General features: G+C 34.0%; 1 protein-coding gene across 1 annotated transcript; it reads left to right on the plus strand.

The window, feature by feature from the left end:
* The first annotated feature begins 5,455 nt into the window (after window positions 1–5,455).
* On the plus strand, window positions 5,456–13,056 carry LOC145610067 (ras-related protein RIC2). The gene is made up of 2 exons (XM_081665323.1): window positions 5,456–5,943; window positions 12,103–13,056. Exons 1-2 carry the CDS (start codon window positions 5,723–5,725, stop codon window positions 12,533–12,535), a joined length of 654 nt encoding a protein of 217 aa, XP_081521449.1. The 5' UTR covers window positions 5,456–5,722; the 3' UTR covers window positions 12,536–13,056.
* The last annotated feature ends 3,879 nt before the right edge of the window (window positions 13,057–16,935 follow it).

A 16,935-nucleotide genomic window follows, 5' to 3' on the forward strand; every position in this document is an offset into this window, starting at 1 on the left:
GTTGAGCTCTTTAAACCATACTTGGAGATGAATTGAAAGAAGTAATTAGTTTGGTCGATTATCACTCTTTAGTTTCTACTTTCTAGTTAAGATGTAGTTTTAGAAATTTATTTCCTTGCAATACCCATAGTATGGTGGTTGTTTTGGATCGATTTTCTCTATCTACTCCTGCGATGTGCTATTTCTTCTCTCTAGTGTTGTTTGCATTAATTAATCAACTAATTAACTTATTTTCAAACCAAGCATTAATTTAACTTTATAGACGTATTAGCAACTTCTAAACCTCAAATCATGATGGTGTCATGTGTGCGAGTATTAGGATGAATACGGCTCACCTTGATTAGAGAGCCCGTTATATATATAATCAACAATACAAGACCTATATAATGAAATGACGTATACGTCCTTATACCCTAAAATCATGTCCTAATAGTGCACTCGTCCTATACCTATTTTCTATCAATTTGATAATCTAATAAGTTACATATGTGGTTAGCCACACGTGTGAATGTGTAATCGGGGTTACTTAATCAGGAGCTACTCGGTCGGTCAAGGGCTACATACTTAACCAGTCAAGAGTTATTCGGACGGTCAAAGGTTACTACGTTAGGGGTTATCCGATCAGTGTTTTGGTGTGTGTCAGCCGACCACATAATATGACCAGCCACACATAAAACACACTAAAATTTAATAAAATATAATATTTTTTTCAAAATTAAAAAAGACAGGGAGTTAGGATATAGCATTCACTTACATAGATTAAGTAATTAAAATAATTCAAGATGTCACAAACTTTGTTGTATGACACAAAGGAGATTTGATATCAAATCAATAAATCATAGACATCGTCTTAATAGTTTAACCATCTATAATAATCAATACCTACACATTGTTTGTTTGTTTGTTTGATTTTTTTTTTTTTTTTAAATAAAAAAAAAATCATAGTAAGCAAATTAACTTACGTTGCTCTCCAAATCAAGAAAAACAAAAAAGACTAACTGTAGGACAATTGACATACTCTCATGTTTAGATAATTAGATCATTGGATGCCTAATTGGGGTCCATCAAATGGACATTAAACGCCTAATCAATCAATAATAATATTACAATCAATAAGATTGTACATATGACTATATGAGGTTGTGGGATGTATAGAGCCACCTGAATTAGGTATGGGAGCATGACCCTTTATTGGTGTCTTATAATAGTACAAACCCTTAAACTACACCTATTAATTAATTTATTTTTATATTTTATTTATTTTTTAAGGAATGATAAAATAGTCTCACTTGAGAAATTAAAAAGGAAAATTTGTCAAATAAGACACATGGGATTTGACTCCAAGGATATAAAAGGTGGCAATCAAAATCACTTGAGAGATAGAAAGAGATTAGGGGTGAAAGTTCGGATTTCGAATTGGATTATGCCCCAAACCGAAATCAAATAAAAAATAATTCAATTTTAGTTTATTCAATATAAATTCAAGCCGAATTGAAATTTAGTCCAATTCAAATTGAATTGAATTTCTAATACTTAAACCGAATTTAATTCATGAATCAAAATCTTTTTACATCTATCTCCTTAAAACACAGGATTCTGATATAAAGAGTGATATCAGACACTACTCCACTATCTCAACCTTTTTTTTTTAAGGTAAGAAGACGAGAGCCTAGCTTTAACCCGTTAATACTCGGATAACAAAACCAAAAAGTGTCCTACAAAATAACATGCTCAAAACTTGACTACCCACGTCCTGTATAATGATTGACACCAGCCAGCCATACACGTCTTTATCATAACAAAGTCCTTTAATAATTCCCCCCATTACATATATATCCATCCATTCACACCCCTCCAATTTCCTGTCTCCTTCTCAATCTCAAGAATCTCAATTATATTCCCCCAAAAACAATTATAATATCATTATTAACAATATTTCTTAATGCCTTAAAACTTAGGAATATATATATGTTACCATATTACATTATTACACACTATATTAATGTCAATAATCTATGAAGTAGAAGAGGCTTCAACTTCTTCAACTACATCAAACTCAACACCAAAATGTGGTGGTATGAAAGTTCAACTGGTTTCGAAATCGAAAAGTGAGAGGCTCCTAGAGAAGTATTTCGACGCATTCGAGTTCGAGTTCGATTACGAGCAAAGTGGTATATGGTCGCCTCCTATAAGGCGAACCGCGTACGTCGGTTCGCCAGGAAGGATGTTTACTGAACAAGAAATGATGGATAGACTTAAAAGTGTATTGGAAGGTAGAAATGGTAGTTGTAGAAGAAGTGGTTCTGCTTGTTTAGATGTTTGGGGTTGCATTTCTTCTTTGTTTACTACTTTCCAAAAAAGGGTTAAGAGAAGAAGAGAAATTACATTTGGTATGTGAAAATTTTAATTATATATATTGTCATTTTCTTTAATATTTTATTTATTTAGATATGTAAATTTGTGTAGAGAAATTATTTGGCAAGTTTAGACCTTTAATTAAGGTTTATTATTCTTCATATTATTATTGAAAATATGGTTCATTGTTATTATTAATCCCATTGATTAAACTAGATAGGGTGTATATTTTTTATTTTTGAAATAATTGAATATATGGTTTATTGTTATTATTATTACATACATTAACATTTTTTGTTTAATTTCTGAAATTATTGGAAATTTAGTTTATTTTATTCTTGTATTCATTGATTAAAGTTAATATAGGTTGTAATTCGATTGTAAAATTTTCAATTTTATTCATAGATAGATTTATTTTTTTGGGGGATGAATTTATTTTCTTGGGGATAAATTTATTTTCTTGTAAAATGTGAATGGTGGAATATGGTGAAAACAGAAGGTGAAAGTTAATGATGTACGGAAATAAGAAGTAAATTAAATGAGAAGTCTGCAATTATTGACTTATTGGGGATAAAGATGAGGTCCTTATTTTGTTGGAAGCAAGTGAAAGAGATGTTTCTTTCTTACAAGAATAGTTGGTAACGTTTTCATTTTTACCTTGCTTTTCTTCAGTTGATCTTTAGCCAAAAAGGCATTCAGTAGCTATATTTGTACATGAAAAAAGCTCAATCAAGGAAAACAAGAAGCAAAAAGGTTTTTCAACCAATGCCTTTTTTAAAGTTTTAACTGGGTAAAACTGATCTCGTGATCTGTAACACCCAAAACTACATAACTGATAATTTGATTTTGTCTTGAAATGAATTTGATTGGACTCAAAATTTTGGGGTGCATCAACTTACAAAAGCAAAAGTTAAGAGGCTTAAAAAAGTACAATTTTATATGTGTATACGTTAAGTGAAATCGAGATTGATCAATTCCTATTAGTTCTAATAAATTCAATCCAAACAAGTGAAAGTGAAACTCTTACGTGACTACGTTGATTCTTGAAATTTCAAACAATAATCATAATATTCAATAGTAAACCAATGCCCTAATAAGTGGAATTTAGTTGATTGACTTGCCAATCATCACCCTATCCTAATATGATTTTAATGACTTTTCGCCTCTAAGTGTTCAAATAAAAGTAATCTTGTAATCATTGCAAATCTTTCGATCAATTAAATCACACCCAATTAAACATTATTTTATTAAACAACTCCCTATAAGTAACTAGATTCGAAGTCATTTGACTTAAACCCTAATGTTCAAAACAAAGTGTCTTAAATTTAATTTGAATGACGTGACCCAAAAATAGATCTCTATACTTAGGGCCTGTTCTCTTACATTGAAATTCAGTTCAGCTCAGTTCAGTTCAGTTCAGCTTCTAATTTCCTTCTCTTATAAAACATTCAGCTCAGTTTAGCTAAGCTCAGTTCAGTTCAGCTGAGTTCAGTTCAGTTCAGCTGAGTTCAGTCAATGAGAACAGGCCCTTAGAGGCGACTGTACTACATGTGATCGTTTTATCCTAGAGCCTTAGAGATCAAATGAAATACTCCATCAATCACCAAAATACAAACTAAACCAATTTTCCCTGCTAGTTAAGTGAACTCGATATGAACAACTGGAGATTGCACTAATATGAGTTACAAGCATAATAATCATCAATAAACAAGGACAAAATAATTACTCCATATTTTTTTTATTAAAAGAAAATAATTACTCCATATATAATAAAGATACATTAGTAATGCACATGTCATCTATTGGTGACTACTAATCTAATTTTTAAAATGTATATTAATAATGCTGTAAACTTTTAATTAAGGAGGTAACATAAAACTTTTCATTTTTTTGGTGAAAGAAAGGGGTCAAGCCTCCCTCCCCCGAAAAAAACAAAAACACACACACACACAAACAAATGAAACCCACAGTAACGAATACAAGCAAGAAAGTAAGAAATTAAACAAACACAAGACACACACCATATGCAAAAATTATAGGTTTTCACTATAGGGAAAACTAACTTATTATTAGGAACTAATCTCGGTCAAGCCACCTCACTCAAATCCTCCAATAAAATAGCATGAAAATCACTTCGAAAAGAACCAAGCTATGATTTGTAGATACCCCACAGTAGCCAATCGGTCACCAGCACGATTAGCTTCCCTATAGTAATGAGAGATCGCCAAGGAAATAAAATTAACAACTAACATTCTTTCTCTTTTGATATGTAAAGACCGAACACTTAATATCTTTGTAGTATACAATATTTCACCTAATTTAAAAATCTTATGTTATAATTTTTTTTAATAATTTTTTATTAATATTAACACATTTCTAATTTATGGTTAATATAATAATAAAGTCTTCCACCATAATAATAAAGATTTGACAAATTTATGTAAATAGACTTATGATGCATCTTTAACCTAGAAAAAAAAAGCTTTTAGGCCCTTATAATACGATGATAATCTAATTTGTAAAGAAATTTTTCACACGATAGATTATCTAATTTTTAGTACAATAAATTACTACAATGCAAATTATTTCAACATAAGTAAAAATGCTACGGAGTAACATATTAACCAAAGAAAATCTAATTTTTATATGCTTGTAGATTAGTTAGTATTCAGTACTATGTACAACATAATCTTCAACCACATAATCAATGAATTTCGAAAGTAAGGAATAGCTTAATTGGGGCCTGTTCACTTCAGCTTAATTTCAGTTTTGTTCAGCTCCAATCAGTTTAGTTCAGTTCAGCTCCTAATTTCCTTTTCTCATAAAATAGCTCTATTCAGTTCAGTTCAATTCTAATCAGTTCAGTTCAATTCTAATCAGTTCAGTTCAATTCTAATCAGTTCAGTTCAACTCAATTTAGTAAATTTTTTTTTTTAACAAAATTTTAGTAAATATGAACAGATCCTTACTTAGAATTTCTCACTCAGTCAGGGGATTCGAGGGAGTAATCGAGTATTGCAATTTGCAAAAGTAATGGGGGTCCAATTGTCGAAACCTCACGTAGTCCAACCCCAGTAGACAGCAGTCTCATCGCGGCGATCCAGCGCGATAATTTAGCGTCCGAAAGTAGTAACGCGGGTTATCTTCACCATTATTCAAAGTCCTAATTTTCCAATTACACCCTTTTACGTTCACATACTTTTTACAATTTTGAAACACCCACATTTTTTTGCTTTACTTTACTACACTACACCCACAAAATTAAAAGGGGATTTCAAATTTTGAACTTCAAAATCCCCCAATTTTCTCACTTTAAACAATCGAATTGAGCAAAAAAGGGAAAAAATCTAAGTGGGTATTTGCAGAAATGTCGGGTTACAGAGCAGAAGACGACTATGATTACCTCTTTAAGGTTGTTTTGATTGGAGATTCAGGTGTTGGGAAGTCCAATTTGCTTTCGAGATTTACTAGGAATGAGTTTAGTCTCGAGTCTAAATCCACCATTGGTGTTGAATTCGCAACTCGGAGCTTGAATGTTGATAGCAAGGTTATTAAAGCTCAGATTTGGGATACTGCTGGCCAAGAAAGGTGACATTTCTTCTGTAATTTGGTGAATTTTGTGCTGAATTTGTGTTAATTTTTCTGGGTTTTGCTTCAATTTGAAGATCTTGTTATAGATTACGCTTAGAATTGTGATTTTGAGTGTAGTTTGTTATCTGCTTAAATTTTTGGCATAATTTCTGTAGTTTTATGGATTTTTTGATAATGGGTTTTGTTAATTTTGTTAATGATTTCATGTTTGTGTTGTGGGTATTTTTCTATGGAATTGATAGATCTGATTTGATCTGAGTATTATGTTGAGTTACTTGGATAGTAGGAATGGATTGGAGTTTGCTTTGGAGGAAATCCGACTTCCTGAGATGGAATTATGTTAAAATTTTGATACATGTTAGGGTACTGCATTTAATTTCATTATAGGTTTTTGGAATTGTGCAATTGTAACTTTGCTGCTTGTTTGGAGATTTTTGGATCTATGGTAGCTGATATTGTGTGAGATCTATATTTGAGTAGTACTTTCAATATGAACTGGCAGAAAAGAATGCTAATTCCTGTCTACTTGGTCTAATATATATGAAGTATATATTTATTTCATTACTTATGGTTAAGGCTTGGCTCTTGTGTTTCGCAGTTGGATACTAGTGTCTGATGTTTACAGGGGCGAAGCCAGGTTTTTAAACTTGAGGGGGCCGAAATTTATACTTTGTATTATTAAATAGTATTGTATTATTAATTACTCCCTCCGTCCCTAAATTACATTCCTCTTTGGAAATTAACACGGGAATTAAGAAGGGAAGAATAAGACAAATAGCAATAATTAGATAATGCAATGGGAAGTACAAAGATTAATTAGTTATTACTTATGACATGTCATCAATCCTTGCAAAAAAAAAGGACCAATCACATGCTCCGAATTGAAAATTTTTAACCAATCATATTCATTGTAATTTGGCACAAGGATTATGAGTGAGATTAGGTAAGCATGAGTGAGAAAACATTAAATATAAAACAGAAAAAGAGAGTTGATCTAGTAAAAAAACTTACCAAAAATAGAAAGGAGGAATGTAATTTTGGAATACCAAAAATAGAAAGGAAGAATGTAATTTAGGGACGGAGGGAGTATTTCATTGCAAAATTTTATGGTTGTGCACTATTAAAAGTTACCCTTTGATCGTATTTTTACTAATCCCTCCGTCTTTTTTTTATACATATAATTACATTTTGCTTGAGTTTGGTGGTCAATATTCAAAACCTTTGACTTTAGAAAGACACAAATATAAATCTCTAAACCATATCATGTATGTGAGTTGTTGTTGGATTAAACATAAAATAATGAATTGGTACGTAAAAATAAGAAGAGTTAATAATAATTTTTAAAAAAATGGAGTATTGGAAAAAACTAATTAGATGAAAGATGTAAGGATAAAACGAAATATAGGAAAAATTAATGAATCAAAGAAAGGTATTAAAAAATGTGCAAAAAGAAGTAAGTGGGGATCGAACTAGGATCGTTGCAGTGAAATACCACCCTCACAATTCTAGAACCACTGAACTATGATGACCAACATAGATATACTTGTTAACATTTAATTTATATAGTAGTATTATAAGGGGGGGCCCGCTCTAACAATTACTAAAATGGCGTTTGGGCCACGGGAGCCGGGCCTCCACCAGCCCCCCCCCAGTGGCTCCGCCCCTGGATGTTTATATGTATTTAGACTTAGTCACTTTGCAAAAAGTTTGCATGTTATTTAATTTTCTCCAAAATTAAGTGTAAAGTGTTTAAGATCATGTTGGAGTGTATCTGACATTGGAACTTTGTGGTTAACAAGTAGACTGAATATCATAGCTGTTGTTATCATCATCTTGAACATGAGTTGAAAATGTGTAAAGCGAATTGGGCTCAAAAGTTCTTATAATTTTAATCAAAATAAATCTTTCAATCCAGAAAGTTTAGAAGATGTTCAAAAGTTAAGTGTCGTATGAACATATTCAAAATATAGAGATTAGGCCCTTATTGATGCCTTTTGTCTGTATTCATGATTTGTTTATCTAGCTTCTTGTTCTTAGTCACAGTTGTGGTTAATAACTTTAGTGAAGTTGTTCTTAGTCACAGTTGTGGTTAATAAATTTAGTGAAGTTGCAGTGCTTGAATACAGCTCAAGAGAAAGTCTTGGTAATTTCCTAGGTAGCATATCTTTCTTATCTGCATTAATGATTCTTTTCATGGTCTTTAAATTGTAAAAACTCTGCATGCAAGATTAAGATGTCTTGTTATGATTGTGGAGTGACTTGTATTCAAAGTAGATGCTGGTGCTTTGTTCTGATGTAGAACTACGATAGCTTTTGTAAGTAGATTAAATATAAAATATTTTGAAGTTCAATTGACCTTTTGTAATACAGCCGGGTCCGCCACCTGAATATGCTTGCTTTTGTATGATCCTAGTTGCAAAATTTGTTAATGATCAATGCCGCACTATTATCCTCTGTTGCATGACTTACCTCTAGCCCTCTATTGCTTGACTCAACATGTGATCTTATTATAATGGTCTTTCTTGTATTGACTTTAAAGGATCTACAAATTCTTAATTGAGAACAATTATTGAAATAGATGAAAGCAATTTGGTGAGCTAGTTGGAAAATTGTGGGGTTTATTTCTTGTTTATTAAAATACAAATCCTCTTTCTGTTCTAGTTGGGGATTTTTTAATGGAAAGAGGGAGGAGAGGGGGGGGGGGGGGGGGGGGGGGGTTAGGCCTACCTGATTGGTTCATTCTTGAGGGGAGAGGGGGAGGAGTGGAGGACATCTTACCAGTCTTTAGTTGCTACAGCTATAAGGATTCGTTAGTGAAAAATAGAACGAGCCAACGAGGGAAAGTGATTATGGGAGAGTATATGACAAACAAGTAAAAACACAAGAAGCAAAAAAGAGGGCAATGTAAAGTGAAAATTCATAAAGATATTAAAGTATAATTTGATAATGTTGTCTAAAAGAGGGTTAAGGGAAGAGAGGAATTAAAGCCCTTAAAGTTTGAGAACACCTTAACAATGGAAAATAAGTATATATATTTGATGTCATGACATATTGATGGTGTGTATTTTCTCCCTCCACTATGCCTTATCCAACATCATATTTTCCTTGTCCCCAATGTTCTAAATTTTCTTAGATCTTCTCCTACCCCCGGATTAAAGAGCGAATGGCTGTGTTATTTCCCGCTCTCTTCCTTAATATCAAAATGAAGTATTAACAAGAGGTTGTATAAATTGTTCCTTTACGTACAGATTGTTTAAAAAACGTGAAAAATTAGGCAACAAAGGGCTAGCTCTGTAATTTGGGAATGGTTCTGACTTGCATGATTGTTTTCGTCTTTCTTAGAGAATAAGGACTAATCTTGTGGCTACCTCCTTTACATTTATCTACTTTGATTACTACCACCTTTTCACCTCTTTTTCTTTTTAAAAAGGTTTCCAGTTGAAGTTTAGAAGCCGTCTGCACAGTTGTCAGTTTTGCTTCTGCATGGCTAATCTGGAGTCTTGTTGAACAAGCTGTATGACTTAAGAGTTACCTTATGTCCTTATGTAGTTATTGAAGCTATAAATCTGTGCGTTATTTTAGATCTTGCACAAATTTTTTTGGTTTTAATACATGATTTTGGTCCATTTCTCGTGTGTCTATAATGTTGCTATGTTGGTAGACTCTTTTATAAGTAATAGACAGGTATTATAAGTTGAATCAAGGAAATTGGGATATCTTGGCCTTACCTTGGGTTTTAGAGGCATTGGGATTATCTTAATGTTGTTGTGAGATCAGATAGATGGGTTTGGAACTTTGAAATCTCAGTATGAGGATGGAACTATGCTTCATGTGATATATCTAGTTAAAGCAATAAGATGGAAGAAATGTTAATAAACAACTCAACCAAACATGAGTAAAGAGAACACAATATTTTCATTTCCTTTGATGTGTCAACACTCAACAGCTACTTGCAATTTATGAATTTGGGCCAAAAGAAGCAATGGTTGTTATGATAGCATTGAAAATAAGCAACACTCTTAAGTTACTTGCAATTTGTTTTGCTAATATTTAGAACTAAAAAGAGTGTGTTTCTAAAAAACTTGATTCAATGGATCTTGCCATTGTTTTGACATTTTAGATGTTATGGCTATTAGGTCCTGAATAGTTGTACAAATTTTTGCTTGGTCCAGGATGAGCAGATTGATACTAGGTTGTTTCCTTTCTGTTAACATTTTTGTTAATCTTACTTGACATGAATTTTAAGGATGGATTATACTTGTATCTTGTGATGAGCGAAGAGTTACATTCTAAGACTATTGAGATCCTTAGCTGAATCATCAATATGTGTTGACATAACCTCTTTGCTTCTGTTTTTTGTTTGAAAATTTCCATACTTAATTTTGTCACTACAAGCCAGCCAACCCTTCTGCATATCAGTCTGAAAGTTCGTATTTAGTCAATGTGTCAAATCCTCATCCTCTCTTACTGCTCTTATATTTTCGTACATTGAACCTGCCCCCCTCCTCCCCACACTTTTCTGTGTGGACAACCTGTTCTATGAAGTAAAATCCCCAAGAAACACCGAAAGGAAGCAAGGTTGGCTGCTCACAACCAATTTATGTCCAAATAATTCTGTAATTCCTCTATAAATACAAATGATTTTCTTTATTCCCTCTAGAACTAACATTGGTCAAAAAAATACAAATAAGATGACTATTAGTCCTATTATGCAGACTTTTGTGATAATTTTATTGTAATGCTGCTAGAGTATGGAATTTAGTTGCAAAGAAAAGTCCAATTTAAGTGAATTCATTACTCTTTCCTCCCCTTATTTTTGTTTGGAAGCAGGGGGAGGGGGGTGTTTGGGGATTTTTTGGGGGCAGTGCTGTCAATTCATGAGCATGGGCCATATGGCTATATTGAGTGGAGGTGGAAATTTCCCTTAAATACTCAACACATATTAGATAATAGCTCTAAATCGAAGATTCTAAGCCAAAAGGAAACAGTTTAGCACTTTAGCTGCCTTAGTCCCAAAACAAGTCATGCATACTATTTTGGAGTATCTGTAAAAAAAAAAAAAAAAAAGTCAATTTCCTAAAATGTTTCAAGATACCTGAAATTGATATGGAAAATGGATGGGTCGATAAGTAGTATCGTAAAGGGTATTTTGGACAAATTGGCAAATTATTACAAATCTTTTGTTGTGGGGATACAAGACAATGTGTCTATTTTATAGAACAAAAGGTATATAGTTTTCTTCATTATGGCTTGGATTTACTGCGTTTACGCTCTCATTATTAGTTGTTTTAATAATTACTCACAAGTAATTACTGTTGCACCGTGATACACTGCTTCTACTGAAGTTTTCTTTTGATGTGCATTTGCTTGGTTTCTTCTTAAATTTATACTATCATCTTCTTTGTGCCTTTTTGGCAAGATGTTCAGGCTATTCTTTAATTTCTTGTTTCTAATGTAGTTTATATCCTTGTGCTTGTTACTATTTCTTACCATAGCTGCAAGTGCCTGTAACCTTTAAGTTCCTTGCTTAGTTTGCTTGATTCATACAGTTCCCTGTGTTGTGGGATTGACTTTCATTGAGAGTTGATACTCTTGAACTTGTATTCTAACAGTTTTAGCTAAAATTTAGCCATAATCATCAAGTTATTGTGTGAATGTGGATAATATCATTAAGCAAATTGCTATTTTATTATACATTGTGGTCTTGTGGAATGACCTTGGGTTCAGGTACAATCTCTGTCCAGAATAAATAGCCACATTGTTCTATCAGCTCATCATTATGGCAATAACACAACTTTGCTTCATTTTCACTCTCTACATTTGCACAATCTTAGTAAGGGTATTTCAGTAAGGGCATTCACAAACTATTACAATAGTATGCAGAAATGTAATGATATTTCATAACTTCCTTCTATAGTATATGCGACTCAAATATTATGACAGGAGGGGCTTCGGAAGTGTGCTTCTGTTCTGTATTTACAACTGATCATTTTGAATTGACTACCTTATCTAAATATGGACATTTGAATAGGCTTGCATGAACTCATTCTTGTGATTTTCTTGCAGTATGCTAGATAATTTGATCTATTAAGGTTGGAGACTTGAACCACATAATATGACAGGGTTTGACCTTTCTTTCCTTTTTTTTTTTTTAAGGTATCGGGCAATTACCAGTGCATACTATCGAGGAGCTGTTGGTGCACTTCTCGTGTATGATGTGACTAGGCATGCTACATTTGAGAGTGTGGAAAGGTGGTTAAAGGAGCTGAGGGATCACACAGATCCCAACATCGTAGTGATGCTTATTGGAAACAAATCAGACCTTCGTCACCTTGTTGCAGTACAAATGGAGGATGGGAAAACATTCGCTGAAAAGGAGTCTCTTTATTTCATGGAGACTTCTGCATTGGAAGCAACAAATGTAGAGAACGCCTTCACAGAAGTTCTTACGCAGATTTACCGAATTGTCAGCAAGAAGGCTATGGAGGCTGGTGAGGATGCAAATGGCTCATCTATCCCTGCTGGTGAGAAGATAGACATTGGCAAAGAAGTGTCTGCCGTGAAGAAGGGTGGTTGCTGCTCCAGTTAAGGGGCTTTCTTATTCATAACTAGATTTTATTAGATTGGTTGAGGCACAGATATGCAGCTGGGTTGTTGATGCTGCACAGTTTTTCTATACAACCTGATATGTATAATTTTCTGAGATGTTCTCATCTTTAGAAGGTAGAGGATTATTGGTTTATTTCATTTTTCCTAAAAGAGTTCTCTTAGACATTATTTGTTCACTGAAATACTTGTGAATCGTGTTCAGCTGGTTGAATAGAAGGATCATTAGCCAAAATCTTCCAGTAAGACGTGTAATATAGGAGCCTATCTTCTCGTCTATTAAGGTTCATATTTCACACAGATGACCAGATATTGATATTGTATCTGCTGTGTAGAACTTCTTCAATGCTTCAGGCTTCAGGTGATGAATTTTCAATAGTATGGGCAGGGGCGTTGGATGAAGAGTGAGGCAGGGGAATGTAGTCTATGCAAAGATTTTTATTTATTGACCCATATCTCATTTTTGCGAACCTCAAAGTATTTAATAAAAACCTTTCCTAGCTACTAGTAATTTTCAACATTATTTCAATACCTTTTTAATTTGAGTTTTTACGGAAATTTTAAAAACTAATTTCATAAGAAAATAATTTTAAACAAACATGTGACTGTCATTTATCTTTAGCCCTAAAATTTGATGGTGTTTAGTGTTTTGACAGATTTAGATATATAGATTAATAGATCATTTCTTTTAGGCTTTTAGCATGGAGGGTTGAAGGTTAAAGTTTGTTTGGGGTTTATGGGCTGATGGGCCTATGAAAGGCTTAACGGCAAATTTTAAGATGCACCATGGTGCACCTATTTCTAGGTGCACCACGCCTATACTTTTGAACAATCAGTAAAAAAATCTGAACAATTGCAAATTTTGAACATGTAGTAAAAACATCTGAACATCGCAAATTTTGAACATTTAGTTAAAAAATCTGAACAATTACAATGCATCATGCCTATACTTTTGAACATTTAGTAAAAGAAATTTGAACTATCAAGAATTTTGAACATTTAGTTAAAAAATCTGAACATCACAATTTTGAACATTTAGTAAAAAAATATGAACAATCGCAATGCACCACGCCTATAATTTTGAACTTTTTGTAAAAAAATATGAACAATAAATTTTTTTGAACATTTAGTAAAAAAATCTGAACAATCGCAAATTTTAAATTACTACGAGTCAGACAAATTTTGAACTAACTCGTAATAATTCTATAGTTTTGTAATATAAACTGAACATTTAATGTATACAAAATGAACATTTCTTGATAAAATATGAACATAAAAATTGCATGTTTATGTTCAATTTTTATGACGTGTTCATAATCTTTTTACTAAATGTTCATTTTTTTGTAAAATGTTCAATTTTTTTTTTTACTAAATGTTCAAAAGTGTAGTCGTGGTGCACCTATTTCTAGGTGCACCATGGTGCACATAATACTAATTGAGGCTTAACAACTCAATAAGGCTTTTAAGAAAGTTTATACTATAATGTTCAAAGATGCTAGGGGTGTCTAGTTCAATAGTTATATGTTGCACCCTGGTGCACTTTAGGTGCATCATGCCTATTATAAAATGAAGATTTAGTTAAATTAAAAAAAAAAAAAAAATTGTATCAAGCCACAAAATACAAACAATGAGTAACACTTAAAAAAAAATGAATATTTAGTAATAAAAAATAAACATATCAAAAAAAGAAAATTAAGATATTAAAAAGGAAATATTGACATTTACTACCAGCGAAAACACCCTATGTCACATTTGCTACCCGTTTAAAAAAAAATAAATTATTTTGCTACCACTTAAAATCACATAATTTAAATTTCACTATTACTTAACGAAATCCGATAAGGTTTCGTTAAGTTTATTCAAAAAAAGAAAATAAAAAAATAAACAAAACAAAGTAACCCAGCCACCCTCCACCTCACTGCCACCCCCCTGCCAGCGGCCAAAGCTTTGGCCGGCACTGGCGCGAACCTACCCCCCACCTACGCAACCAAGCTCCCTTTTCCCCTTCTTGTTGCCCAGACACCCAACCTAAACCGAAAACCACCTTGTTTCCCCTCCTCCATCGGAATTGGCCCCCTCCCCGTTCTTTCCACCGAAATCGACCCCTTAAATCGAAATCGAAATCCTAAAATTCGAAATTGACATCGAATTCGAAATCCTAAACCACCAGCTCAAACTACCAAAATCTAAATTGAAACCCTAAAATTCGTTTACGGTCGTTTGGGGCTAGTGGTTTAGGATTAGGGATGGTCGAAAGGGTAAGGGAAGGGGAGGGGGTCGATTTCGGTGGGGGGGGGGAATAGGGAGTGGGCGATTTCCGGTAGGGGAAAGGGAAAGGGGATGGTTTCCGGTTCGGGGTGGGGGTCGGGGTAGCAAGAATGGGAAAAGGGAGGGGGGTTGGCTGCGTAGGTGGGGGGAAGGGAGGGAGTGGGGTCGCGCCGGCAAGGGGGAAGGGGTGGGTCGCGCCGGCAGGGGGGAGGGGTAGCAGTGACGTGGAGGGGTGGCTGCAAGGTGGTTGAACGGTGACTAAGCCCAACTAACGAAAACAGTAACGGTAAAGTCATTTGGTAGTGAAATATACAAGTATATTTTAGGGATTTGTGTGGTAGCAAAATAATTTTTTTTTTAAACGGGTAGCAAATGTGACATAGGGTGTTTTCGCTGGTAGAAAATGTCAACTTTTCCTATTAAAAATGAACATGATTTTCATATAATCATAGAATAGCTAGATCACGTCCTATAAAATGAACATTTAGTAATTAAAGATAAATACTTAAAAAAAAAAAAGAAATATGATTATCATATATTTGAAGGATTTATGTCTTCGCCAATGCAATTACAATATGTATTGGATCTAATTATGGAGATAATTAATTGTACTCCTACTCCATTGCTACAAAATAAAACTCCATTCGAAATCCTATTTTATAAATCCCCTATGTTTAATGCTATTCGTACTTTTGGGTGTTTATGTTTTGCTCATAATCTGAAAAATAATGGAGATAAGTTTGCTAGTAGAAGTCAAAAGTGTGTTTTTGTTGGCTATCTTTTTGGGAAGAAAGGGTGGCGTTCGCATGACCTTGAATCCAATTTTGTTTTTTTTTTTCTTTTTTTTTTGGTCTCGAGATGTTAAATTTATTGAAGATGTGTTTCCGTTTGCTACTCCGGAAGATGTCAACATTGAGCCTAATGGTTTTGAGTCCCAATATGATATTCACGATGATTTTGTTGAGTTTGAGGAGTGTGATGGCAATGTGGAATGTGATATTCCCAATGGTATACTTGAGGGCAGAAATTTGGGTGACCAAGACCCTGCGGGTGCAGCTACGGCAGACCAGCAAGATCTTGCTTCTGCTCACCCGCAGAAGGCCAGGAGGCTGCGGGTGCGGGTTCTTCAGCATAGCAGGCTGCCCAGCGTGGGACAGACCACACCACAGCCAGGCCACCCTGGCCGCGGAGTACAATGTTGGCAGCCCTGCTAGTGTGCAGCAGCCCTAAAGCCGTGATGAAAATGGTAGTGCAAGGGCAGCAGATCAGCAGCCCTTGGGGAGAGGTTTTCGGGAAAAATTCCCTCGGTTCGTCTTCGTGATTTTGTGACTCACTCAGTTTTTGCTAAAAATCCGTCTCCCTCCACTCCGTCTTCCAATACTCCTTCAGGTACTCCCTAATTCCCTATCCTTTAGCACATTATATAAATTGTGACAAGTTTTCCGTGAATTATTGTAAGTTTTGGCAGCTATTGTTGGTGGTCATGATCCGAAATCTTCTAAAGAGGCCATGAAATATGAAGGTTGGAGACAATCTATACATAAAGAAATTGAAGCCTTGGAAGATAACAACACTTGGACCTTAGAGCACCTTCCTCATGGCAAACATGCTTTAGGAAGTCAATGGGTGTATAAGACAAAATATTTGTCTAATGGTGATATTGAACGACTTAAATCTCGTTTGGTTTTTTTGGTAATCATTAGCAGGACGACATAGATTATGGTGAAACGTTTGCTCCAGTTGCAAAGATGACCACGGTTCGGGCTTTTCTTGTAATTGCAGTATCAAAGAACTGGGAACTTCATCAAATGGATGTGCATAATGCTTTCTTGCATGATGATCTTGCTGAGGAGGTATACATGAAATTACCTCCCGGATTTGAAGGTGCAGATCCTTCATTAGTGTGTTGCTTGAGGAACTTGTATGGGTTGAAACAAGCAGCGAGGTGTTGGTTTGCAAAGCTAACAACGACTTTGAAAGGGTACGACTTCATTCAATCTTACTCTGATTATTCTCTTTTCATATAAAAAAGGCACAGTTTAGATTAATGTCCTTTGATAAGTGTCATTTATGTCGCTATTTTTAGGAGTTTTCTAGTTAGTTTTTCATAGTTTT

This window comes from Chenopodium album, chromosome 24 (genome assembly GCF_948465745.1).
Source record: "Chenopodium album chromosome 24, dcCheAlbu1.1, whole genome shotgun sequence".
Taxonomy (NCBI): domain Eukaryota; kingdom Viridiplantae; phylum Streptophyta; class Magnoliopsida; order Caryophyllales; family Amaranthaceae; genus Chenopodium; species Chenopodium album.

Bases quoted from the DNA above. Each gene is read 5' to 3' on its own strand.
- LOC145610067 (XM_081665323.1), top strand. From the start codon at position 5,723: ATGTCGGGTTACAGAGCAGAAGACGACTATGATTACCTCTTTAAGGTT. The intron at 5,944-12,102 runs GTGACATTTCTT...TTTTTTTTTAAG, and splicing joins GATACTGCTGGCCAAGAAAG to GTATCGGGCAATTACCAGTG.